The following is a 27,964-nucleotide window of genomic DNA, read 5'->3' on the forward strand; positions in this document are numbered from 1 at the left end:
AGCCTTTAGTTTCATCTTTTCCTGATGAAGAAAAATGTTTAAACTACAGCAACTTATTGATCTAACTATATATTTTCTTTTAAATTATTTGTCGCTTGTGTTCTTGTAAGCATATTTATCCAACTCACAAACTTAACCTTAACCTGATAAATGGAGCTTTAGGAAGTGTAAAGAGTTGCGCGGTACATTCTTCTAATCTTATTGAACTGTAGGCACTAGTGGTTAAGTAACAAGCCTCCAAGACATGACCACATTAAAAACAGGTTTAAATGCCAGCTAGCTGTAATTATATTGAGGAATCACTGAGAGCTTCACAGTAAATGGGATGTGACCACGGTGTTTATTCTCTCTCCTCCTTGTCTCCTCTCAGACTCCAAGACAAAGTCCAGGAGACCATTGAGGCTTTACGGCTGGCAGGAATCAAAGTATGGGTGCTGACGGGGGACAAACATGAAACGGCGGTCAGTGTCAGCTTGTCCTGTGGCCACTTCCACAGAACCATGAACATCCTGGAGCTCCTGCAGCAGCGCTCTGACAACGAATGTGCCGAGCAGCTCCGCATACTGGCCCGGAGGTGAGTGTCTCATTCTCCCTTAGACACAGACACAGTTTATTATCATTTTTAAAATGCAGCTTGTAGTCTTGAAATGTGTTCTTTTCATTCTTCAAATATTAGATTGTGAGTTTGGTTGAGTTTTCATCATCAACAGTCTAAACCTTGACTTTTTATTGTGTTTTTAAGGAAGAAAACAGGTTAAATATATTTTTGTAGAGGCAAAATAAGAATCTACAAGAGAATGAAGAAGTTGCCTGGCTGACAGTGCTGCAACTGATTAGGGTGTGGTTACTGTGATAAAAGTAAAAGGAAGAGATACTGTGTGTTTGCTTCCTGTTACGTTCTAGCTCAAAAACTGAACCTGCATATGTAATTTCCACATTTGGTTACTACAACATAATTTGCACCAATAAAAACACATGAGACTGACAACTCAGAAGTGCTGCTAAATAATCATTACAGCATCTAACAGGATGTTAGTTATTAGTTAAAGCAGATATCAGTGGAATGTTTTTGTTAATATAAGTCCTAAATAGTCCTATTTTCCGTCAGCAATCACTTACATGAAGTATTTCAGCCTAAACACGAGTCTCTCCGTCACTCTGCTCTGCTGTAACCCGAGGAGAAAATTTTCCTTGTGGGATACAAGTGTTATCCAATGAGGGGAGAGAACGGCATGAAGGGCTGTGTGTGCAGCCAAGGGATGCGCGTGAATGTGGTGACGTAGCACGAGGACCAATTGATGCCTGACAAGGGCGGGGGCTGCTAACTCATGGTGCGTTCAAGGAAACTCGTACTTTGTGTTTTTCCTTCCTGTGAAGTCATACCAGTTCGATCTGGTACGAGTTCACGGGTCGGAAGTTACGAGTGGCCGTTATAGGGAACTTTCACAGACAACAGGACGGTAAAAACACGAGCTACGGGTTACCTGGAACGCTACCAAGTCGTAGTTGTGACTTGAAGCTGTAACTTACGGTTTCAAAAGCCTGCCTTGAACACAGCATTAGCCGAAACGGCCGTGCCGATGATATCTGCTTTAATATCTCTGTAGCTCTTTCCACTCCTTCCATGCCCTTCCATCCTGTTTCTGACTTGTTCTCTCCGTCTGTTCCCAGGATAAAGGAGGACCATGTCATACAGCACGGGTTAGTCGTGGATGGGGCCAGCCTGTCTTTAGCGCTGAGGGAACACGAGAAGCTCTTCATGGAAGTGTGTAAAAACTGTTCAGCTGTGCTGTGCTGCCGCATGGCCCCACTGCAGAAGGCCAAGGTACCAGAGTCTGTACTCACCCCTATACACTGCTCTTTTGGAGACTCATGCAGATTTTTTTACATGAGCTAAAATGCTGTGTTATTAGTATTAATATTACCACAGCCCCATGTTAGTTATGGTTTATTAAACTCAACCTACATGTCTGGGTTTCTGCTTTCTGTCCAGGTGGTTCGTCTTTTGAAAACATCTCCAGAGAAACCCATCACCTTAGCTATTGGGGATGGAGCCAATGATGTCAGTATGATACAGGAAGCCCATGTGGGCATAGGTAAACATTTAGCACGCACACACACAAACACACACACACACAGGAGCAGTGATGGGAATCACAGCGTTACTAACGGCGCTCCTTTTTTCAGTAACGACTAATCGAAAAAGTTACTGTTTCCCCCATTATAACGCTGTTACCGTTACTGACAATAAAGTGCTGTTACTCGCCATTACTTGACTCGAGAAGTCCCGTCACAAAATAATACATTTTGTACATTAACGTGTACATTATATAGCCTACACTTTTTTCTTTTTTTTTCAGTTCATCAACTGGTTGGAAAAAAGCAGTTTTTCTGGAACTAACCAACTCACTCAGTATTCCTCCATACAGGCGTGACGTGCTGCCTGTCTGTGTGGAGGAATACTGAGTGAGTTGGTTAGTTTCAGATAAACGGTCGGTTAGGGTTATATTTGAGCATTTTGTGAAAAAAACGAATGCAATAGTTACTTTTCCTGATAATTAGTTACTTTTATAATGTACTGTAGTAATTCAGTTACTAACTCAGTTAACGTTTTGGGGAGGGGTAACTAGTAGTCTGGCCTGACGGAAGTGCGTTGCTGCGATTAGCCTCTGATTGTCCGGAACGAGCCACCCGGCGGAAGTTCCGCCTCCGTGTTGCAGCTTTCACAGTCCGCCTGGCAAAGCGAAACATCAATTAACAACAACAGGAACTGAACCATGGATCTATTATACATCCGTGTCATGAACTGAACAGAAGAAGAAATATCCATCAGCGGTTGCCAACCGCCGTTAAACCGAACAAAAGAATAAATATCCGTCAACGGTTGCCGACCGTCGTTACACCGCAGACCCAAATCCAGTTTCCAACCAGCAATATTTTGCAAGTGCATCGCCATCAATGTCCTCAACGACTGTGACTGGTTAAAAGAATTCCAAACGGCCGGAGCGTTTTTTTCTCCGATTTCTTTTTTTTTTTCACCTCTAACGTGCTTTGTGCTTGTGGTTGCAGGTATCATGGGGAAGGAGGGTCGTCAGGCCGTGAGAAACAGTGACTATGCAATTGCCAGGTTTAAGTTCCTGGCTAAACTACTGCTGGTCCACGGTCACTTCTACTACATTCGAATAGCTACCCTTGTACAGTACTTTTTCTACAAGGTAAGACACAGCGGTGGTCAATGTCCTGATCTGAAAACATGCAGAGAGAATAAGATGCTGTGAGCTCTAAATGAGGTTTTTAGTGATAAATGTTATTGTTTGTTTTGGAGATTTCTGCTATTGAAGTTTCCCTTTCATACCAAGGAGCTCATTGTAATTTATATAAATGGGCTTTTACCTCAGCTTCTGTCATGTATCCTCGCTCTGCAGTGTTTGTAACCGTTCTCTCCTTCACTGTCTTTTCTAGAATGTGTGTTTTATCACGCCCCAGTTTTTATACCAGTTCTTCTGTTTGTTTTCACAACAAGTAAGTCTCTTTATCTCTCTCATCTCTCTCACTGGTTCTTGTCATTGTTGTTTTGATGTTGCACAGTCGTCCATGTTGGCCATTTTACAGCATTATTTGATTGAGAGTGTTTTTGGGGATACGTGTGTTCGATATCAAGATTGATTCCCATTTTTAATTTGATATGTGTGAGGGTCAAAAGAACTTAAATGGGATTCAATCAGTCTTAACAGTATGTGATATTCATCTGTAACTTGGGAATCAATATTTGTCAAATGTTTTATCAAACTACAGTAGGATTGAATGTGAAAGCTTTAATCTGTTACAGTTATACACCACATGCACAGTGAATAATATGTCCCCACTGTTTTTTACTTGTATATCAGACTCTTTTCAAACTCACTGCTTGTTATGTACGAGTTTGGTGGGATGAGCTGGGATTATCAGTTGTAGCTGATAAATTTTGTGTTGAGTGAATCGTGTTTCTGTCCATCCCAGACTCTGTACGACAGTGTTTATCTGACACTGTACAACATCTGCTTCACCTCGCTTCCCATCCTGGTGTACAGTCTGTTTGAACAGCTGGTCCATCCACACGTCCTGCAGAGTAAACCCGGCCTGTACAGGTGAGGCTTCTGTTTGTTTATGTGTGGGGAACCTGCTTTGGTCGGTTTCCATATCTTTCAAAAGAAGTCTGTCGAACTGCCATAAAATAACACATAGAGAACTAATTAAATAATAAATAAGCAACTTTTTTTTTTTCATCCTTCAGGGACATCAGTAAGAACTCTCTGCTGTCTTTCCGGACGTTCCTGTACTGGACTCTGCTGGGCTTCTGTCACGCCTTTGTCTTCTTTTTCGGGTCGTACATCCTGATGGGAGAAGACACCACACTTATGGGCAATGGACAGGTGTGTGTGTGTGTGTGTGTGTGTGTGTGTGCATGGTGTATTACTTGTTTTACTGTCTAGTAGGGTCCCCGCTGAGAGGATTTGCAAAAACCATTTTAGGAAAGTGTTGCCTCCGGGCACAAACGTTTGGCCGTAAACAAATGCAGGACGACTGACAATGTTATGATGATTTATAGTTATTGATTGGACTGGTTGCCTGCTGGTTTTTCTGCAGTCTCCTCTTCCCTCAGTCTGGCTCTTCTCTCCCTCATTCTATCTCTGTTTAACAGCCTCTCAAAGGCCTGGTTGTCTTTATTACAGTTACAGCATGTTTCTCATTCACTTGTTAATAAGTAGTTTCTGGTTATCTTACCTTTTCCTCTTATTATATCTTCTCTCTTCACAAATTCAGTTTCCTTCTCTTTCTCATACTGCTGCATAGTCTTGCTGTCTTTCAGTCTGTCTTAAGTTTGGTATTTCAGAAAACTCTCTCTCTTTCGTTCGTGTTTTTCCTCTATCGTTTGTTCATTACTCTTTTTTTTCCTTCTGCCTTCACGCTGTGCATGTCTTCAGATCTTGCGAGCTAACAGGCAGCTGGTAAGAGTCTGCTCCACAGATGAATGCATGTCTCCTTTGGGGGTTAATGAGAGGACTATCAGGACGGTTCTTCCTCATGTTTTTGTGCTTTAAAAGGTGGCGATGGACACAGCACACAGAGCAGAGTTGTAAATTAACTTGTATAACCTTGGTTGGTTTTTTAATCATGATATGATCAAACTAAAATTCGAATAAAAATATATTTTAAGGATCCCAGTGTTGTTGTTTGCTCCCCTGAGTGTCTCTGTGGATGCACCATATGCCACTCACCATTAGTTTTCAGTGCTCAGACTCCAGCAGGGTCTTGAATTGGTTGGCAACAAAACTGTGCCCCCCCCCCCCACAGCTCTCTAAGTAGAGTGATTCTCATAACAAGCGGTGGAGCCACCGATGCTAGTCACACAGTCGGAGAGCAAGGCCTCATTATCTGCACCTTACAACTTGATAACTGGTGTCTTGTATAACTTCACTGCTCTCTTCACTACACAACTCTAAACTTATTCAGACGAAGACGGCCCTGAATCCCAACTTTCATCCAGATTTTTGGTTTGATTTTGTAATAGTTAATAGTTAATAGTTTTAACTTAAGTATTTCCTTTGTTCATTGTAGTGAAATTCCAACAAAATGTCCTATATTTTAGCACTAATAATACAAACAAAGAAGCAATGGTTGCAAAATATGAAGGTGCCACATTACAGTATCTGTGATACCATATATAACTGCTATCAGTTGGGTCCTTGTATGTACAGCATGTAAACAATTTCCCTGTTTTAACTTGACTGTGTCACTAAGTTTTATGTTTGTTTTATAGATGTTTGGAAACTGGACATTCGGCACGTTGGTCTTTACTGTCATGGTCATCACAGTCACTTTAAAGGTAAGTTACACCGATCACAACATGGGAACCTGTGAAAGTGAAACCCAAAGTAATCAAATCAAATACGTAACAAACTGAATAATAATAATAAACTCTGTATTTTCATTTTATTTAGGAGGCCTGTCTTTTTCCACAGTTTAAGCCAATTAAGCCCTAGATGTTTTGAATATTTCATGAAGCTTTAAGATGATGATGGTCAGTGTGTGCTGTAGCTGGAAGCTGGGTAACATGTTCAAGTCCTCAGGGACACACTGTTCCTACTGTCCCAATATGAAACGCAGTGTGTGAGGTATTAGGATGATGTCAGTGGTCATTAATAAGAGACGAGTGTTTATCACAGGTTGAGGTCAAGGTCTCTTTTACAGCACTGAGGCAGATGGATGTAGTTTATTGGAGCCTCACCTGCCCCTGTCTCAGTGTTTTACACCTAGTAGCTTTTACTGTCCCTCCCCCTCATGTGTGTCTGTGTGGTTGTGTGTGTGTGTCTGTGTTTTTGTTGTCTGGGTGTGTGTGTGTGTGTAATTGCAGCTTGCTTTAGAGACTCATTTCTGGACGTGGATGAACCATTTTGTGACGTGGGGTTCGATCGCCTTCTACTTCATCTTCTCTCTCTTCTATGGCGGCATCATCTGGTAAGAACCATACGAACTCTACAGAAGATGTTACAGAGCTGCATAAACACCGGTTGTATATAATAAAACACAGTTAGGGCTGTTAAATCATTGTATTTACAGCAGCACAGTCTGCCTTTGATCTGCCAAGCATCTCTGAGCTGATAAGTTGCCTGCAGTATCACATGTCTTTAAATTACGATATGGTGAGACAACAGAGAAATTGGAAATCTTTGCATTAAAGGCACCATGAGACTCCCACTGAGTGAATGCCATGCTTTTGTCAACAGTCTTTGGTAAAGACGTTGCTCCTCACTTAAAGAGCAGCATGTTGAAGTGACTTGATTATCCATAATTCACCAATTTTCTACTCACTGTTATGCCAAGGAAGGGTTTGGAGAGTCGAGTCATCAAAACGCTTTTGGAGTTTCAGGGGGGGTCCATTTTCATTGTGTCAAGAGTCACTTTGAAAAATAAATCCTCAACATGTTGCTCACTGAAATTGAGTCGAGTCCATATTTACTTTAGAACAATCATCAATGTTTTGTGAAAGATTGAAAGTGATTGATTTGATTGATCTTGCAGTAAAACAAGTCTGCACAGTGTGCACTGTTTGATCCAAAGATGAGACTTCAGATGAAAAAAAGGCTGATACACACCAGATTCATCAGTCTTGTCACTTGTTTTTTCAAACAAGGAGATTTTTCAGAAATTATTATGTGATTATCTGAGAGTGCATTGGATTGATCAGATCAATCTTAAGCACTTTACCCAGTGCCGTTAAATCACAGACCGATCGGAGCCATCCTGACAGAACTGGACTATAACTGATATTTGTGATCAGACATCGCCACAGAGTCTTTCGTTCTGTGTTTTTTTTGAATAATAAAATCAGTGAAGGAGCACAGCAGCTCCAACGTCCAGTGACACTTGAATTTACTGTGTGTGTATTTTTTGGCTGCAGCCCCTGTGAAAGTTGTTTTGAAAGGTTGTGGTCAGCTTTGGCACCAACTTGGCCCAAATGTTACCGCCACTTTTCAGACAAACCAACCTGCAGATGCTTGCCAATATTTAAAGTTGACATGAAATATCTCCTCCTTCTGCTGCGTTATGTAACCTCTGTTTACTTCTGCCTCCCTCCAGGCCGTTCCTCCACACCCAGGACATGTACTTTGTCTTCGTCCAGCTGCTGTCCAGCGGTTCAGCATGGTTCGCCATCATCATCATTGTTATCACTTGCCTTTTTCCCGATATGGTGAAGAAGGTTTTCTACAGACATCTGCAGCCCACCAGCACGCAGAAGAGTCAGGTAACAGTGAGTGGGAGAAACTGAAAGTCAAATTAATTTTACAAACGTGCAGGTTATAGTTCGTATTGGCTGGGGGAGTCTTGTCCAAACAGATGGAGTCAGACCCTGCAACCTGCTGGTCTGAGTCCAGTGCATATTGTTGTTATCTGTGGTCACAGCAGTTGGTCAGATCACTGTTTTAATTTCGGTTTTCTGTAGAAAGCTGCAATTTTTTCTAATTAGTCACTCTGCTGTAGCTACTCTGGTATCATCTGATGTTTTGTTTGTCCCATAGCTCTACAGAAAGTCAGAAATAATTCATCTAAATGTTGCTGTGGAATCAGGAAATATCTCTGCAGCAGCATCTTTAGAAATGTTAATTTTATGTCAACTTTGTTAATTATTTACCTTCAAATTAAAAAGGACCCAACCAGCTGGACATTCGCTAGCCTAACTATCGATATTTAAAAATGCTGAATAGCCATTTCCATGGACTTTGGTTTTCTTTGGTCTGCAGCCTCAAAAGTAAAACTCATCAGAAGTAATGAAATGGCACAGCAAGGGAAGGCCAAACACACTGCAGCCGTTAAACTGTCCTCTCTGTTATCGTGATAGATTTAATACGTATTCCTGCTTGTACGACAAAAATGGAAATTACACGTCCTGTTTGGTGACGAGAGGCCAGAGGCAGAAAGTAATCTGAACTGTCAATATATCTCAGATGTCGGACAAAGAGAGAGAAAATGTGCCACTTTTGTTGAAATAGTTCATTATTTCCTCAGCATCCGTGGTCAGAAGTAACCCACTTCTTTTCACAAACACAAACAGCATGGTGTTAAGTTGCGCACACAGACACACACACACACCGCATGACTCCCCTCTGATCTAGTGTGCACAGCCACATGCGCACGTAGACAAACACACAGTGTGCATGCTCACCTTTCAGCACACCCACACTGTTATTGTACTGATTTGTCCAGATGGAGATTTTGTTTATGTTTTTAGCTTCTCTCCTCTCGTTTCTCAGAAGGGGAAAAAAAAAGAAGTGAGCTGTCGTTTCCATTCCTCTGTGGTGTTTGTTGTTTCTGCTCTAACCTTTGTCCAGTTTTGTCTTTCTGTGTGTGTGTGAGAGTGGATTCAGCATGAATGCTGTGTTGGACTGTGTGTGTATGTGTGTGTATTAGAGTTTGATTTCTAACCTGACTCTGTCTCTGTGTGTGTTCTTCCCCTCTGTCTTCTCTGTGTGTGCGCTCCGGGTGTAGATGTATTCCAACCGTGTGGCAATAGGTGATGACTTCATCGCTCTGCAGCCTCTGTCCAGAGCCAAGAGCCAGCTGGGCAAAATTAGGTAGAGGAGCTGAGACTGATTCAGCCCTGGGCTTAAAATTCATCCAGAATCAATTCAAATGAAACAAGTATCCCGGGAGTGTTTTCTTCAAGAGCAATTTGTCTATATTAACAGATTTTGGCAGGAAATTGTCGACAGTTTTCTGAATAGTCAGCTGTCGTCAGCCCTGGACTGGTCTATTTCTCTGCATTGATGATACAGTACCATGTCTAAATTCAGTTTCTTTTCCATTAGTCTGGAAATATTCATTTTATGGCTGCAACTAAAATTAATTGCATTGAAGTATATAGTAAAAGCCAATTATCAGAAATCGTTCCCAGGTAATTAAAAATTAAAAATACTTATTTTTCATCTTTTCATAAAACAGCAATCCAAGTCTTACTCTGCTTTAAAATTCATAAGATCTCTCTCTTTTGATTTTTACTCACCATTGATATGTTTTAATTTTTGGAACTGGCTCTTTACACTTATAATATACACTGCCTGTCCAAAAGGAAAGTCGCACACTCTAATATTTCGTTGGACCGCCTTTAGCTTTAATTTTGGAATGGATTTGCTGTGGCATCGTTTCAATAAGCTTCTGCAATGTCACAACATTTATTTCCATCCAAAAGATTTATTTTTTCAAATATTCTCAGTGGGTTTAAGGTCTGGACTCTGTGATCACATTGGACCACATTTCTTCCTTGAAGAAGATGATGGTTCACCACTATCCTTCCAGTTTTTTAAAGTATATTTTTTGGGGGGCAGGAACTGAGGCACTCAGAGCTGAAAAATGATCAAAAGCCTTTATTTCAGACAAAGAGACTAACTAACAAACAATTATTACCCATACAGCACTCCAGGCATGTTTGTTGATTGAACAACTTTGTCAACACTCGATTCTTCCTCATAAGCTTATTCCAGATGTGATTGTGTTTGGCCAAACATTCACTTGCTTTTATAGCAGGTCATGAACAGATATCATTTCTAAGAAGTCTGAGGATATCGTAAAGATTTATTTTATTCAGAGGTTAAGTTACTTGTCAAAACAGAACTATTGCTCTATGGAAAAAGCACTCCTGTTTATGATAATTCATACAGCACTGAGATGTTGTTTCCTCCCAGGTCTGGACTTTGATTTAGTTGTGCTCCGGCCTGTTTCTAACACTGGCGGCATGCTCACTGTTTGTGACGCTGCCGGTGTTGGAACTCGGCCGTTTGTTTCATGTCTTCATGTGACTGCATGCCCCCCGGACAAGCCAATCTGCATTCTCTGTGATTGGAGGGAGGGGAGGGGGGGTGTTCAGCTTAATTTTGTGCCTTTTGGTGTCTGAGACGATGCAGAAGAATGTGACATAAATCATTTCAGCTGCTGCATGTGTTTCATTTAGGCCGATAAAGTGTCCTCTGATCTCCACCTGTTCTGCCTGCTACAGCATGGGCCCACCATTATCCCACATCCCCCCACCCCCTCTGCATGAACAAACAGATGAATGGATGAGTGATTGAGTGGATGTCAAATCACCTGGGAATCTTCATTGACTTAATTTTGACAGTTCCCCTCTCACTCATTATGCTGCGATAGCTCTGTTGTCATGCAGAGACCCCGTTTCCTGTCTTGAGTCGTGATTTTTCAAAAGGACGCTGCCAGACTGCGACGTCCTGCATCTGCATTAGTGGTCAGACCCGTCTCCTGACTATCAGACGGTGGTCTCGTTACACAGCCACAGTCTGGCATGTTCAAGTGACTGATCGATCAGCCGCATGGTGCAGCCCATCACACCTGTAGCATGGCCCATCTTCTTGACTTAACGCCCTCAGACCGGTCTCACCACTCTGGACCACCCTGCTCAGCTCGGAGCTGTCCACCTGCATGGTTTCAGCAGACACACACAACCAGACTTGACAACACACAGACACACAGCTGCATGACGGACTCTTGGACTGGCCTGACCTGCCTTGCACAGCAGCATGATGCTGTCTCGTTACACGCATGACGGACAGCTGTGTTATTATCGCAGCTATTTTAGAAGGATGACTTTAAGATCTTGACCTGTCAGAGCAGATATCACTACAAACAGCCTGCAAGGGGAATACAAACAATAGCGTGAGCTCTCTTTGGTTAAGGGGGAAGACCAAAAGCCAAAAATAAATCCTTGGTCTTAGACAACGCTGGGTTAACAAGTGCATATAAGCTAATATGTTTATAACATAACAAGTAAATTGTATTTTAAGCTAATTTAAAAGCTTTATATATCTCCTTATATTATATACTGTATGTGTATACTGTATATAGTATATATACACAGCAAGCTAGTGTATGGTTATGAAGCACTCACTGGGAAATATTACCACCGACCATAGTCATAAAAATAACAGGCTGTGTTTACTGTTTGTTGTGGTGTACATTACACTTAGTTGCCAGTTTACACACACCCAACAAAAACCAATACAGCTACTAAATCTGACCTTCAACCTGATGCAACCTCTGTGGTCATGCAGTCTGTAGATGTGTAAACCTTTTTTTATAAGCCTCAAAATGACCATGAAGTTGAATCAGCATGTTACAACAAAAAACTAAACATTTTAACGTTAATTAAGGTTGAGGATTTATGGCAGAGCTGGACCTCATAAACCGGAAACTAGGTGTGTTTTCCAAGCCACAGGTGCCATCCCATGAGCAGAAACAAACTGTAGACCTGTAGATGATAAAAGCCTTGTGGTAAAAAGGTTAATCTGTTTGTGGAGCTCCCCATGACGCTCTTACCAGGTTGTGTTCATGTTAACGTGCTGTATAATGCTATTTATTCAGCTCTGCAGAAGGAATTCCCGTATCTGTCAATCTTTCCTTCATAATTAGATTAGACAAGAGTTAATCACAGAAGAACCCAGCGGGCTCTTCTGGGTTTCCTGTTGTTTGCCTGCACAGTCGCTCTGATAGATTCAGCAGCAGGTTTATTGGTGCGGATGCTAATAGATTTACTCTTATCTGCGCTGGAAGGATCTTTCTCCCTCGAGACATTTGAGAAGCCTGCAGCTTCTTTCTGCTCAGTTGTTGCTCGATTTTACAGCTTTTTCTGACCTCGGGAGCGTATGCCCCCGTGTTACATTGTCTTGGCTTTCTTTTTTGTGAAACTTTACAGCTCTCCCCCAGTGACCTCATCAAACCGCTCAAATTTTCTAAGAGACCTCTTTTCAAGCAGCGATTTATGATTATGTCACAGTCCCAATTAAAAACGAGGTTCAGATCTGCAGCACGGGGGAATAAGAAGCCCAGGCTGCTGCACATTGTCGTCTCATTATCAGGAGTCAGCTGCTTGTTTTCAGCTCCGTTGCTGCATTAAAGATTGTTTGTTTGTGGGGTCACTTGTGAACAGCGTCACTGTAGAGTCAGGGTCAGAAGTAACGGCCTCCCTACAGTGCAGCCTGGACTGACAATGACAGACCGACCACTTGCTTACTAACTGACTACTTAATCTGCTGGTTGGTAAATAAGCAGCACTGGGAAAAAAAAAAAAAAAAAACATATCCACATTTAATATTGGCTGTTTAGTCTTGTGTTGAGTCTTGAATTCACTATTTGCCCAGAAAAGATCATTAGAAATCTGTATCGAATGACAGCTAACTCAAAATCATTTGTTTTCAGTATCTCACTTAAAAGAATAGTTCACCCAAAATTCAAATTGCACTCATTATCTACTCACCCTCATGTCGACTAAGGGCTGGGAGAAGTTTCAGAGTCCTCCGTGCCTTCTCTGAGTTACAGAGGACATGCACTGCTACGCCGAGACCCCCTGTAACTCAGAGAAGGCACGGATAACTCTGAAACTTCTCCCAGCCCTTAGTCGACATGAGAGTGAGTAGATAATGAGTGAAATTTCAATTTTGAGTGAATTATCCCTTTAAATTATTAATTATTTGACCCCATAATCCAAATGAAGACTGAATATAAGACTGAAGTGGATATATTTTTTATTTTTTTTTGCAGTGTGGTTGTTGAATTAACAGGCTGGCTTCACTGGTTATGTTGCTTCGTTTTGGTGTCTGACCTACCACACAGTCAGTCAGTCAGTCTACCTATCTACCTACCGACCTATCGACCCGGCTGCCGGCTGACTGATGGTTGGGCAGTGTGACCGGCGGCCGGCGAGGCTCACTCACTCTGAGCATCTTGTGTCCTTCAGATGGAAGAGGGTGAGGGTTCAGTCGGCCCAGAATATGACCCTGTTAAAGCCCAGCGGAGCCCAGGGGAGGACAATTGGCACCTGCTAGCTGCTTATCCTCCCCCTGCTACCCCCCGGCCAAGACCCCTGCTCCCCTAGGTAGTAACCACACATGTATATCACTCCCATCGCGCCCCCTCTGCTCGCCCTTCTCTCCCTCCTCCTTTGTACATTATATTATGGCCAACCTCCCCCCTCCCCAAACAGCTGCAGTCAACCAACCTGTATGTTTGGTTAAAACAACCCGCAGCTTGGTCATTCTCCCATGGCTGTATGTATCGCAACTGCCCCCCCCCCCTCCGCCTTTTTATTTCATATATACAAATACTGCCCCCTCCTCCCCTGTATGTCTCTCTGTCAGTCTCACTTCCTGTATGAATGACACAACTGTCTCCCCCCCAACACACCATCATCCTCATCATCAGCTCCATCCACCCCTGCTGCCCTGGCATGAATGACCTCGCCCCTCTCTATCCAGAAACGATCAAGAGGACCCGTCTGCTGGGAAGATGGTGGACACGGGCCGCGCCGCCATAGGTTCAATCCACAATCCGGAAGTTGTTCTTCTTCGTGTATATTATTCACCGCTCCATACCAGAAATCTGATCTACTGAAGTTTGCAATCCACCATAAAATGATCATTTAAAAAAAGTAGATACAGGTACATCTCAATAAATTAGAATATCATGGAAAAGTCCATTTCCAGTAGTTCAAGTCAGATAGCCATAACCAAGTATTGAGTGCATATAGATACATACTTTTCAAAAGGCCATTAGATGTAAGCCATAATCATTACAATTAAAATAAATTAAATTAGAAAAAGACATGAAATGTTTAATTATGTGTGTAATGGATCTATATAATTGATTAGTTTCACTTTTTAAATTGCATTACTGACATAAATAAACTTTTCCATGATATTATAATTCATTGAGATGCACCTGTATATTAAACTAAGTGGATCACGGAGATAAAACTGAATAAGTATGAAAGAAGACAGGAGGACGTTTTCACACGACTTTACAGTATGTAAAACTGAGAAGTTATTATTTAGAAGAAAAAAATAATAATCACAGACTAGTTGCAATATTAATGTTTCATCAATTTGCAATTAATATATTATATAATGTAAATGATATGTATGAATAATATAGTATAATGAATAAGATGCATGAAAAAACTCTAGGTCCAATCCACACTTCCGGTGTGGATTGGACCTATGGCGCCACCCGTGTCCGCCATCTTCCCTGCAGGCGGGTTCCTCTTGAAACGATCGACCCCCACCCTCCCTCCCTCCTCCAACCATGATCGCTCCCATCCATTAAACTATTTTAAATTCAGCCCTCACTGTTACTGGTTAGATCTGGGTTCAGAGCTGATGGAGAGAGAGAGCGAGAATGCTGTTGGCATGCTGCGTTCATCGTCTTTGCTGTGTGTTTACATCCCCCCATGTTCAGTAATGTTACCTCATATTGATGGCTGAATGATGTTTCATTGTCAGCTTGTAAGTATTTTATTTATTTTTTATTTATTTTATCCATGTTTCAGTTTCACTGCTTTTCTATAAGTTCTTGTGTCGTTTCCTGTGTGTTTTATTTTCTCGAGACACAGAGTGTGCTTTCAGTGCCGTATATATCATACCGTAAACCCCCAAGACTTATCACAATCTATCATACCACTGCCACTGAGATGATATTGCCGAACTCTTTAGCTGTGTGAAGCAGCATCATGTGTTAAAATAAGACGACAGCGAACATGAACTGCAGCTGAACTCTGAAGCCTCTCGAGTAAATCAGCCTCGGTTTGATGTCATCGTTTCTCAGAAAAACCTCTGTGTGATAAAGAGCTGTTAATCACATGGTTTGGCCTGGTTTTTGCTCTGCAACTGAAAAAAAGTTATAGCTCCATAGAGTTCCTGCAGAAACTGCAGTGGTGTAACTTTTATTTTATCATCATGACTGTTGCTGCTGAAATCGTCCAGTGTCTGAGCTCTGCTCTCTGTTGTGTGTGTGTGTGACCGATCGCTGCTTCAGTGGTTGATCCGATGATTTGTTGGTTAGACCAGGGTAAATCAGTCTTCACGGAGTTAATGAAAAACCTACAGTGTTTATCGCCCATGTGGTCATACCAACATAAAGAAACACCAAGGACACTTCACCAACAAATAAACAGTAGTCTCTAGGATACATTACACATCTGTGGCTGCAGCTGTGTCTGTTGTTGTCGCTGCTTTTTCTCTGTGGTTTGGAATAATCACAACGTACAACCTCATCTTTTATCTGTGCAATGGCAGAGTTTAAGTGGAGTTTTATGTTGCAGTAACAAGGATAAATTTATATTTCTTTGTTTCTTTCCTTTTTCAAATAGAATAAAACAATCTGTTCTGATAGAGGCAGAGCAACAACACCCTGCATTTATACCTCCGGGGACACATGACACTGTCAGCGTAATCCATATTCACTTTTGTCTCTGTCTGTATTTTCCTGTTTTTTGGCACAAGAGGCAGAAGTTTGGTTCGATGCCAACAAAGTCTCCGATTTCTGCTGCAGAGAAACGGCCACATCACAAGCCAGACACCATGTGAGGAGCTGGAGCACACGGGTCACACATTTAGGCACAAAAGATAGTTCCGTCAACAAGCAATAAAATACAAGAGTTTGGAAATTGTTTATAATAGAAGCACATTTTGCTTAAACCTAGATCATGAAGAAGCTTCTTACTTCTGAGAGGAAGTAGGATGGAGACTGGGGAGTTTACTTATCTCCCCAAATGCTGAAAGAAACTGGAGGGTTTAAAAACTAACATAGTTCAAACTAAATTGTCAGTGGCTAAGAGAAAATATTGTGAGAATTTAAAGTTTTGACCTTACCTTTATTTTGCAAAATGTTAAAGGTGATTTATGAACAGAAAGAACCTCTGTATATTTACTTTATCCAGGTTAATCTGAAATAACACTGTCCTGGTAAAGCTGCAGACACGAAGGGTTCAGGATGCAAATTACATGGGTGTAACCTTACACTCTCTCTCTCTCTCTTTGTCTTTCTGGTCTTTACTTTCTCCTTCCTCTCTCCCTCGGCTGCTGACTCAGATCAGCTGAGCCACCTGATCCCACAGGTTTCTAGGCAGCGACTTCATTCACATTTGACAAACAGTGTCAGTCTTTTTATTGAAGCAGAGAGAGTTTTCTTTATAAAAGCTCAAACAGCATCTTTTGTTTTATGTACATCAAAGGAAAAAGAAACAGATGATAGAAGATGACAGCTCTGACTTGCTTCTTTGATACACATTCTTATGATCACAAAAATGAAAAGTACAAAACAGAAGAGGGAAAATACACCATGTTTTATTCAAGACATGAAGTTATACAGTTTGTGCAAATAGTAGATTGTTAAACACAACATAAAACCCAACACAACATCATTTTCAGGATGAGGAAGTGAAGTCGGAGGAGCTTGTCTTGTATTAGTCTGATGGACCGGCCTCGGATCACAGCTAGTTTGTGCTATGCGATGTGGATTGTGCTATGCGATGTGGATTGATCCATCACAGATATTACAGTCAGAGGTTTGGAGAAAATTGCAACAGAGAGGCGGCAGGTCGTCCTGCTCTGAAGCAGCGCTGACATTACAACTCAGACTGCGCAGGTTCGTCCTGACCCGTGGCAGAGAAATCACTGCTCCAGCCAGAGGTTTATAGATCTATATGAGCACAGAGGCAATCGTGTATTCTTGTCGGCAGCGAGATGTCGAAAAGAAAAAGAAAAACTCCCAACTTTCCTTCGAAATTACAAGATTTTTTTTTTCTTTTTCTTCTTTTGGTTATTTCTTTGTTCACTTGTTTTATGATTTATGTATTTATTTGCAACATTTCAGCCCCTCGTGTAGCATGGTTGAAATATTTTCCCTATACATCATTGTTCCTGTGACAGCATGCAATATGTCATCCTCCTCCAGTCGCCCTTATCATCCTGCCAGTGTGACAGTCAAACTATGTTGTGTTGTGTATTAATTTCCTATATTTTCTCCTCTTTTGTTCCCCTCTTTTTCCCCCCACTTTTGTCTTCTTCTCTGTCCTCTCTCTCTCCACCTCCAGTCTCTATCAGCCCCCCAGGCGCAGGCCCTCAGCTGTGTGGAGTCCCTGTGCTGCTACCAACATGGGCAAAGCGGCTGTTCCCGCCTGGCCCGCTTCCTGGAGCAAATGACCGGGCAGTGCCAGGCCGGCGCCAATTGCCACACGTCCAGCCGCAGCAACAGGTGGGGAGGACGACCACAGCAAACAATGATTTTGAATCCCGATGAACCGTCGCCGCATCACGGTTTCAAAAATTTGGGCTGCAGTACCGACTGCTATAGCCCATAATGTGGCTACGACTCTACTGTAAGTCTTCTCTTGTTCCGATTCATAACGGGGGATGGTGTTGTTGTGCACATACTGTAGCCGAGGGGGGGGAGCCGGGTTTCGGGCGGTGATAGAGACTGGTGTGAGGGTGTGTTGCTCAGCGGGACGTTGGGAGAGCAGCAGACGGAGAGGGGATCAAGCCATCGTTGGACTGCACTATGAGTTTCTTATATCCTGTTGGGTTTTTTTTTTTTTTGAGAGGGGGAAAGGGTCTGGACTGACAGATGTAAGATGTGCTTAACCTCATATCCACAGTAGTGTACTGAAAGTATATCGATATCGGTACAACAACCTTGTAACCAAAAACTACAGAGACCAATGCCTGAATAGATTGCGATGGCCGCGCCGTCTACATAGCAGCATGCAGATGTGGATGTTTGGCGTGGCGGCCTGAAGCCTGAGAGCAGCTGGGTCCCAGGTCGGTTGACTTAAGGCTTCGTAGAGCAGAGGAGGCCTGCCGTGATATACAGGCCTCAGTATTACACGCAGTATAAGTATGTAACCTGTCTTGTCTGTGTAGCCCCTACATGAGGGTGGGTCTGTGTCCTCATCATCTGTTTCTCTGTCTGTCTCCTCTGTTTCTGTTCAATACTACCTAAAAATCAAATGTCGGTGTCCAAATGAGAGTTTGGAGCCAGTTTTCAGCGGAGAACTGTGTAATCTGTAATGCACTTTAACAAAAAGGACACCGATGTCTATATGTGGGTTATTTAGTTGACTCATTTGCTTTTAGTTTGACTTCTGTATGTTGTTCTTCTTTGGGGGGCTTCTCCTTTCAGTTTGAGATAAATCCAAAATCACGCGTGATCCAAACACCCACTGTGGGTGTGATCGCAGAGATGTGAGAGGGACAAGGAGGTTGTTGCCACTTCGCTTTGAAGCTGCACTCGGCACTTATGCTGCATCTTTGTGGCTCTAAATGGCAGCGAGAGGTAAACACAAAAAAAAAGAATGAAACACGATGTCCACTTAGTGCACACGGTGAGCCCTCAGTAAGTGCAGATAAAATACCATCTGTGCTGCCGTTCAACTTCATGATAAAAGGAAGATAAAGAATCAACAACTGGATATTTCTCCCCTTCCCCACCGTCATAAAATATTTTGCCGAGTGCAGCTTTAAAGACGAGTGAGCTGAGTTCACAGTTTCCTGCTCTGCTCAGTCTGCAGTTTCAGTCTCAGTGTCTTTGTTTTTTTTTTTTGTTTTGTTTTTTTTACCTGAACCCCAGTGACACTGCGGGGTCATTGATTAATTGACCCGATCGGCTCTTTCTGCTGAGCAATCAATATTCCCCAAAACAGCTTGGGGTCTCTAAGTATTGATCAGATCAGTAATGAAGATGTAGCATTCTTGTTTTCTTTGTGTGTGTGTGTGTGCTTGTGTGTGAGTGTGGTAGTCGTTGGCTTTGCACAGTGGGTTGGTGTGGCCACGCATGTCGTTTCATTCATGACTTTGTGTGTGTGTGTGTGTGTGTGTGTGTGTGTGTGTGTGTGTGTGCAAAGGTAATGACAGCATGCAGGTCAAAGAAGAGATGCACTTACTGTCCCTCCCCCACTCTTTCTCACTCTCTCTAAACTCGGGTTGAGTGGAGGAGGACTGTGTAATCTCAGTCAGTCAGCTCTGAGGGATCTTATTGGAGAGACATAAAATTGTGACTGGCTCTAATTTTATTACTCGGCCGTATCATCTGATGATTTAAGCTCCGGTTCATCCAGTCGAGAGCATAAATTCCTTCCTACAGTTTGATATTCACGCCGTTCAGACGTTGCTGGGTGGTGGGATATAATGCAACAACACAAAAATGATCCATTTCCAAATGTAGGAAACTGTTCCCGTCGCTTCAGGGTCATATTACCACTAAATGCATGATTCAGTTTAGATTAACTTCCTCCTGTGGGAATGACTGATTTGTTTTCTGACCTTGGCGCGAAGCAGCCAATTAGATTCTTCCAGCTGAGCAAACAGAGCTGCTAGAAGGATAAACATAAACAAAGAACATACGGAAACTGCTTTGCTTAGGTGTGCGTTATGCTGTCTATATATTTTTTTTAAACTGAGGTGAAATCTGCAGGTTTAGGTTTTATCCCTCCTCTCCTCAACTCCTGCTTTCCACAAACCTTCGTCCGTTCCCTCCTCTCCCTCTTCTTCATCCTCTGGATTTAAGGAAATGAAGCAGAAAACCACAGAGCGACTGAGCGACTAGTGAGACTCAGCCCACGTTTGGCCTTAATGCTAGGATACTGCCATAGGGATAAGGGAATATAACCACCTGGTCCTATATGCTTAGTGACTGGAAGGGACATTTAGCGAGCGTATTTATTATATAATATACATGAATATACAGTATGATACTCCCAAAGTATTTATCTGATATTTATTGGAAGCCCAACTGTAGCTTGCTGCTTGACTTGACTTAGCCTGTTGACTTGGTGTTGAATGCCGGCCACAGTTGAATGATGTCAAAGGGGGGCGGGCGACGGAGCAGCAACAGACACGGCTGTCAGGAGTCAAAGATGTTTTCCTTTAGAAAAAAACAAAACAAGATGGACGCCTGTGTGTACTTGTCACATCCCAGCAGCTCAGTCTCCGTCCAAATGTCAAGCTGATTTTACTCAGACCTTTCGAAATGTGGGAGAAAAACAAAGTTGCAGATTAAAGGTCTTTGTACACCAAGCCCGTTTTTTTTTTTTTTTTTTTTTCGTATGTGTTTTTCGAATCCGTCACCCGACAAAAACCGTTACACACAGACGCCTTACACACCGAGTCCGATGCATTTTACTACGATGCGTTTTTATTTACTGTTCCAAACTTTGGAAAGGGTGACAGAAGTCGTCTCGCACGCAGTGAGGATGGTTTTGTGGTCGTCTCACTTATCCTAAAATAAAAAGAGAAAAAGGAATTATTGTGTCCATCCAATCTTGCTTGTAAATGAGCTGCGGGTTTATCATGATCACTTCAACAGTTTATTTTAGGATGTCAGTGGTCCAGTTTGATAGATTATTGATTATTGGCTCTAGTGGAGCCACACATAAAAAATGTTGATCCTGAACAGCAGCAGCAGCTGGCATTATGTCCAGGACACATACACACACACACTGATGTGAGTGGTCAGAAAGGCTTCTTAGAGATGCAAAAAATGCAGAAAATCAAACCTGTTATGAAAACGGTGAATAAATGTGATCGACAGCAACATGAGGTCGAATTTATTTTCAAACGTGCAGCAATTTCAGAAGAAAAAACTTACTTTGTGTGCAGAGACCTTAAAAAAAGACGTTAAAGTTTTTTATTTGCACCAATCAGGAGCCACACACACACATGAGAAATGTAAACACCCGAAGCCACAAAGCCGAACCAGCCTCCGACATTATTTTGTCATATGCAGCCGCTGTTTCTTGGACGGAGACTCGGCTCCTGTCTGACGTCTGCTCCTCCTCCTCCCCCAGAACTTGGGGACCACACCCTAAAAACCAGAGAGGCTGCTGGGAAGTGTAGTCTCAGAGAGTTATTGTTGTTTGTTTGTTTGTTTTTTGTTTGCTTTGTCTTTTCAAACTTCTATTGTATCTATTTGTCTTTTTCTACTGGATCCTGAAGCCTTATATGAGCTTCTGAGAAGAGGCCGACTTTGAGGGCATGCTCGTTTTAACAACCTGGGGTGAACCAGGCGGGTGGAGTCGACTCTTCTCCGCCTCGGCCCTGGATCACCCCGGAGTGCCCAGACTCTTGTCTTGTTGCATGGGGGCTGCTGTTGCCTTTGGTATTTTGTACACAATGTAAACCTGTATGTATTAGTGCCCCCCACCCTCACCCCTCCTCTCACCTCCACCCACTCACTCCTCTTGCACTTTCTCTCTCTCTCTCTCTCTCTCTCTCTCTCTCTCTCTCTCTCTCTGTCTCTCGTCTCTTTCTGTGTCCTTCTCCTTCTGTGTCTGAAATCTGCATAATGTTGTCTGACCTTCCAGATTAATTATTCCTGTGCCGTTGATGTCCCCTGTGAACTCCGTCTTGTCAGAAATCTGCCTGTTCTGTTCTGTTCTGTTCTGTCCTGTCCTCTTCGTGGGTTCATGTTCCCGCCGGCTTTATCACCAACGTCCTCTTTGTTCTGCCGTAACCCGCGGAGCAAAGATGGTTTTTAGCACCAAGATGTGTCCGAGAGACCCTTCAGTCAAACCTCCATTTGAGCCATCAGCCTGTTTAAAGGGATAGTTCAACATTTTGGCAAATTCTCCTAATGTCATAATCCCTATAGTCATAGCAGTAGGTTCATTACTGTTAATTATCGGTGCATGTTGTTTTGAGATCGGCGGGGCAGAGACGTGAGCTGCTCAGTGAACACAGTGGAACACAGTTACATGATTATTTCATAGCGTGGTGAATGTGCAGGTCACAACTTGTCCACCAGAGCATTTTGGAGTTGTTGGATTGTGTATTTGATGAGTTTGATGAGGGACAGGGGACCTGTACCCTTCACCTCCATTGTGTTCACTGAGCAGCTCACGTCTCTGCCCCGCCGATCTCAAAACAACATGCACCGATAATTAAAGGTAATGAACCTACTGCTATGACTATAGGGATTATGGCGATAGGCGAATTTGCCAAAATGTTGAACTGTCCCTTTAAAAGTCCCTGGGTTTTCCTATTACGCAGGTCTTAAAACGGTTGTCTTCATCTCAGAGAGCTGCGTGGAGCTAAAAAGGTCAAGAGAATTAATAAGAGAAATCTAAAAAAAAAGAAAAAAAAAAAATCCTCTGCAGACGTGGTGCAGAAATGAGAAAATCTCCAAGTCTGATGTCAGTGTGCGTCTGTGTGTGTGTGCATCTGTGTGTGTGTCGGAGCTGCACATACGTCAGAGCTTTGCAGGTAGAGATGAGGTGTACAGTAGCAACAGACAGACAGAGCGGAGGTTCTGTTTGAACGCCGCTCATGTCGATCCACAGTCTCTCTGCTGCGGCTTTGAGGCAGCAGCTCTGATCATCGACTCTGGTTCGACTTTGATGTGAGTCGGTGCCGTCGTGGAGGTTTCGGTTGTAGATGTGACCTTTAACAGTGGCAAGCTGTGGCTTTCATGATGGAGCCATGTTGGATTTATATTTTTCCCCCTTGTAGCTTGAAACTTAATAATACGGAGGAGCCTTGGGGCCAACAACGGATTTTTTTTTTTTTAAGATTCTGAGGTAAAAGTCAGAAATCATTTCGGAGATAAAAACTCTCAGGATTTCTGACTTTTTATCTCAGGAATGATTTCTGACTTTATCTCAGAATCTTAAAGGAAAGAAAGGATTTCCGCACACTTAAATCTGTGCAGTACTTCACTTTAATGTGAGCATTTGGTCTACAAGGCCTTCATCAGAGTATACAGGTGAAGGTTTTGTAGACCCAAAGCTCACATTAAAGTGAAGTATCGCACAGATTCAAGCGTGTGGAAATCTTTTCTCTCCTTTTGGACCTTTTTGTTTCCAGCACCTGAACAGAGACTGATCCAGGTTGAACGATTGGTCCTGCTGCAGTTAACTCAGAATCTTAAAATAAAATAAAAAATCTCCGCTGTTGGTGCTAATGCTCTTCTCGTATGAAAATGTTTTGAGCCGTTTACGGAAAGGAGCGATGTTGTCGACTTACAGTATGTGTGTTTTTGTCAGATATTTCCAAAGGAGACCCAGCGTGCTAAGCTAACAGAGGTGGTTTTATACATAATATAAATAATATATCATAGATTTTATACTATATTGATATATTTACTGCTGTGGAATGAGATACTAATCCTGTTTATCTTGAGAGTGGATATGAGGCAAGAATGTTGTTGATGCTTGATGGTCATTGATTTATTTCTCTTTATGGTGATTACGTTTGACTTTGATCCATTATTAAAGAAGCTCACGTCTCCTCTCATCTCCTCCCTCCTCCAAGAACAAACTAGAGACTAAAAACAACACAGGTCATTTATAACTAATCAGCAATAACTTAAAGAGTATTGATTATAGAGAAATTGAACAGGATTGATCTGTATTTTTAAAGAGGCACCAGCCCACAAACGACCGTCACCATCGTTTGTGACATTACAGCACTGAGCATTGATTTATCAGTTCCTAAACCAATTAGCAGCAAAGATTGGCTTCATTTGCATCTTACAAGCCTGAGTCTGAGCGACGCTGCTGCTGCTTGTTCCACTAACGAAGGAAATAATCAGCAGGTAACAGCACTGACATGCTTTAATTCATTCTTTTAATTTAATTTAGATTTTAGACAAATTGGATGTACAGTGTCAAGTCGTCCTTGGGCCTGAGTGATTAAACACAGATAAGCTCATGATCCTCAATTATTCATCTGCTCTTTTTTTTCTCTTAAGGGGATACTTCACCCAAAATCAATAATTCACCAATCATCTACCTACATGTATCTTAATGCCAAGGAAGGGTTTGGAGAAATTTCAGAGTCATCAAAACGCTTTAGGAGTTCCAGGGGGGGTCCGGCTGGCAACGGATTTTCATATAATGGCGGCGGATAGAGCTCACTTTTGAATCGTCCAAAACACACACTATGAAACATCCAGATACCTCCATACTGCTCGTCTGTACTGACCCAAGTGTCCTGAAGCCGCCACATGAAAAAGTAGTTTGGAAAAAATCAATGTGATCTCTGTTTTTATCCTTGTTGTAGCAGTAGCTCCCAGTGGCTCTGTTGATGTTTGTGCGAATGCGCAAGATTTGCTGCGAGATGTTGGTTCGTAGTTGTAAACCATTGGATGTGTGATGTAAACACGGAAGAACATCTCACGCAGCCACTGGGAGGCTAAAAACAGAGATCAAATACATTTTTTCTAAACAACTTTTTCATGTGGCAGCTTCAGGACACTTGGGTCAGTACAGACGAGCAGTATGGAGGTATCTGGATGTTTCATAGTGTGTGTTTTGGACGATTCAAAAGTGAACGGGACCCCCCCCCCCCTGGAACTCCAAAAGCGTTTTGATGACTCAGAAAGTTCTCCAAACCCTTCCTTGGCATGATGGTGAGTAGAAAATTTGTGAATTATCAATTTTGAGTGAAGTATCCCTTTAATATCTTGATTTATAGTCTTTTTTTTTCTGTTAAACAGCTTCAGCTCTGTGCGCAGGACGTCTCATCTAGAGGTGTTGTAGTTGATGTTAAAATTGAAACCTTCAACTCCAGTGAGATCTCTTGGTGTAAATAAGTGACATCATCTTTTTTTATCAATGAAACTCAGTTCTCTGGTGAGATGAGATGAGAAGAGACTTGATAATCATCCACTAACACCATCAACACCCATTACTAACCCTCACTCCTCTCTGCTGCTTCTTCCTTCACTAGATTCTTATCACACAAACCTGTGTTAGCCAGTGACACACACACACACACACACAAACACACACACACTCATGTATACACACACTCAGCCGGTGCGTCAGCCTCCTAACCCTCAGTCACTGCTGCCTGTTTTCAGGTCTTGGAGTGACACGGACAACTTCTACTCCAACGATCGCAGCATCCTGACGCTGTCGCCCATCGAGGCCACCCACTGCTGACTGACTGACTCCCCGGGCCGCTGACTGTACACAGCACAGAGCTGGGGGGGAGGAGGGGGGAAGGGGGGGGGGGGGCTGCCACTCTGCTATGAGTCATAATTACACCCCCACACTCCTGCCACCATTTTATAAACCTACTCCAGTTTAAACTCGATGCAGCTGGATGCAGTTGGACTCAAACTGCCGCTGCTGCTGCTTCATGTGAAACCAAAAGGACCGTCGCTCATCGCAGAAGCAGCAGCAGCAGCAGCAACGGCTCTGTCATCTATCAACTCTTGGGAGAAAAGGATGTGAAGCGGACGTCGTCTGTGGACCGATAGAAAAAGATGAAGTCGACATCTCAGCAGCAACAGTTTTATCAGAAACCTGCTGCAAAAAAACAACACAAAACATATTTAACTTGACTACACAGTGAAACATGTCGAGTCTGACTCGTAGTTGATGGATCAGACCGGTTTAATGATCATGCAACTATTTATTTTTCATTTTCTATACAGTTGCCAAACTTTCTTTTTTTTCTCTTGCTTGCAACTGTCATTAAAACGACCTTTAAAGTCTTAATAACATAACGTTCATGGATGCAGAGCGGCGAGGACTCAACGATGCTGCTGCTGCTGCCGCTTCTGCTGCTGCAGCTCAACCCACGACGCCGCCTTCGATCATGATGTAGCGTCGGCGTTAAGGAACTCATCTCAGAGGTGTTGACTCGCTTCATCATCCTCTTATTTTTTTAATTCTCACTCAGACTGGAAAAAGGAAAAAGCTTCGCCGCCGGGTTCTGCTCGTTTTCTTCAGATCAGATCTATGCACGGTGGTTCCCCTCAATCCTTCATCATCACCACCATCATCATCACCATCATCATCATCTCTACTGTGGTACCAAAGAGCAAAAAAAAAAAAAAGAAAGAAAGAAAGGATTCAGACAGAAAAAAGGAAAAAGTGTTTATTTTTGTGCCTGACTGTACAGAAGCTTCTATTGTTGTTGAGAAGAACTTATTATTGTTCGTTGCTGCTTTCTCTCTCTCGTCGTGACTCTCCGGGCCTCCGTCTTCCTGGTGCGCCGCTCTAGAAATAATAAAAAAGGAGGAGGAGGAGGAGGAGGAGGGGGCCGGATCATGGGGTCCGTTCAGATAATAATAACAATAATAATAATAAAAAAAGCCATACATTTTTCACGAGGTTATAGCTATTATGGGTAGATTATTGTAGACGGTGACAGAGAAGCTGCTTGAGCCTGTTGTTACTTTGTACTTGTTCCCCCTTGAATGCCTTGTTCTCTCTTCATTCAGCCTCGGTTTAGGAAAAGACGTCTCAGCATCAAACGCCACGATGTCAGGGAAAAAAAAAAAGTTTTTTGAGCTCATGAAAGAATTCGTGGCTGCAGCGTCGATTTTTTTTTTTACTTTCAGCAGGATGAAAATGTGCTTTAATGGTGAGATGTTTTTTTGTTTTGTTTTTCTTTCAAAATCACGGCTAATGCATGTTGACCCAGACGGCAGAATGTCTCTATCTTCAGAGAGGTAGATTTATCAGATAAATATGACTCAGCTTCAACAGAGATATTACTATAAAATAAAAATAAAAAGATAAAGAAAAGCAGAGCGTTTGCACAAGTCACATATCAAATCCCCTTTTTTTCTTTGTTGTTCCTCTGTTTCATCATCGCCCGTCTGTCACCAATCGAAACCATATCTGAATCATGTTTTTTTTTTTTTTGCTGTTACGTTGATCTTGCCATGTGTGTTTCTATCACCTGTCAATGAAGTGTGTGTGTGTGTGTGTTGGTGTGTTCCTCTGTGTGGCAGCCATGTTTGTCTGAAGGAAATACGGTACTTAGCTTTGTTGTTGATGACGACATGTCGCCGCCAGGTTAAAGGTCAAAATGTTTCTCTCTTGTGTTTTCTTCTCTGTAAGATGAAAAAAAGCGAAAGTTGGGAAACGTGTGAGTGTGTGTGTAAGAGAGTGTGTGTGTTTGTGAAGGCGACAAGACAACCGTTTTAAACTTGACATCAAGAACCACACAGTAGACGCCTCAGCTCACACAGGGAATCGCACTCGCTCTGTCGTAGGATGTTCTGACTTTGACTGTGTGAAGATGTTTCAGTGTCTTCTTCTTCCTCTTCTTCCTGTCGACTCATTTGAATATTCGTGATGTTTCATTTCTCCACGGTAACACATTGTTTGTTCGATGCCTGTTGTATCCTCCTCAGCTGACAATGAAAGTGTCTATTTATTCTTGCAAGTTTGTTTTCCTGTGTTTGTGTCGCACCTTTTTTTTCTTACACATCCATACATGTGGAGGAGGCCTCACATCTGGCCACATGTTTTTGTTTTGTTTTGTTTTTTTGTTTTTTTCCTTCTCCACCTGAGCAGAAATGAGCAGGATGTTGGTACGTCACATGATCACTCCACCCCACATCACACAGTTCCTCCAATAAGCACCTTAAGGCCACATTTACACAGGAAGTAGCTTTTTTTTAAACCATTTGACCTCACATTTTGGATGTACTGTACGTCGTGGATGCACCTATGAATTCATGTATCGTGTATCCTGGATTAGGAAACACACACATGCAGCTGTTTAAAAAGGAGCTCTCTCTCCACTTCTCCACTGATTTTACACTTAGGTTGTTTCATTTTTAAACTTAAATGCGACCTCTCTGTAAAGTCTGATGTCAACACAACAGGTTTATTGTTATAAACTAGAACTGT

The 27,964-nt window shown here is 42.4% G+C and overlaps 1 protein-coding gene across 7 annotated transcripts in view; it reads left to right on the top strand.

Moving 5' to 3' along the window:
* The window catches only part of atp11b (ATPase phospholipid transporting 11B), a 54,758-nt gene extending 27,264 nt beyond the window's left edge, over positions 1-27,494 (top strand). Inside the window, exons 19-32 of one of the 7 annotated variants that reach the window (XR_015035741.1) lie at positions 371-574; positions 1,672-1,825; positions 1,994-2,096; positions 3,070-3,215; positions 3,463-3,522; positions 4,000-4,127; positions 4,274-4,412; positions 5,801-5,866; positions 6,395-6,498; positions 7,621-7,786; positions 9,028-9,113; positions 13,280-13,417; positions 17,411-17,571; positions 25,171-25,226. Coding sequence is in view for 3 of the 7 variants with exons in the window: in XM_085775056.1 (XP_085631182.1) it covers positions 371-574; positions 1,672-1,825; positions 1,994-2,096; positions 3,070-3,215; positions 3,463-3,522; positions 4,000-4,127; positions 4,274-4,412; positions 5,801-5,866; positions 6,395-6,498; positions 7,621-7,786; positions 17,411-17,677 (1,537 nt within the window). In the remaining 4 variants the exon portion in view is untranslated. Of the gene's footprint in view, positions 1-370; positions 575-1,671; positions 1,826-1,993; positions 2,097-3,069; positions 3,216-3,462; positions 3,523-3,999; positions 4,128-4,273; positions 4,439-4,475; positions 4,564-5,800; positions 5,867-6,394; positions 6,499-7,620; positions 7,787-9,027; positions 9,114-13,279; positions 13,418-17,410; positions 17,696-25,170 lie in introns of those variants that run through there. The other 6 variants (XR_015035738.1, XR_015035739.1, XR_015035740.1 and 3 more) reach the window with 6 other exon arrangements.
* Positions 27,495-27,964: the final 470 nt, after the last annotated feature.

This window comes from Trachurus japonicus, chromosome 4 (assembly GCF_045865225.1).
Source record: "Trachurus japonicus isolate A0001 chromosome 4, Traja_1.0".
NCBI classification, from domain to species: Eukaryota; Metazoa; Chordata; class Actinopteri; order Carangiformes; family Carangidae; genus Trachurus; species Trachurus japonicus.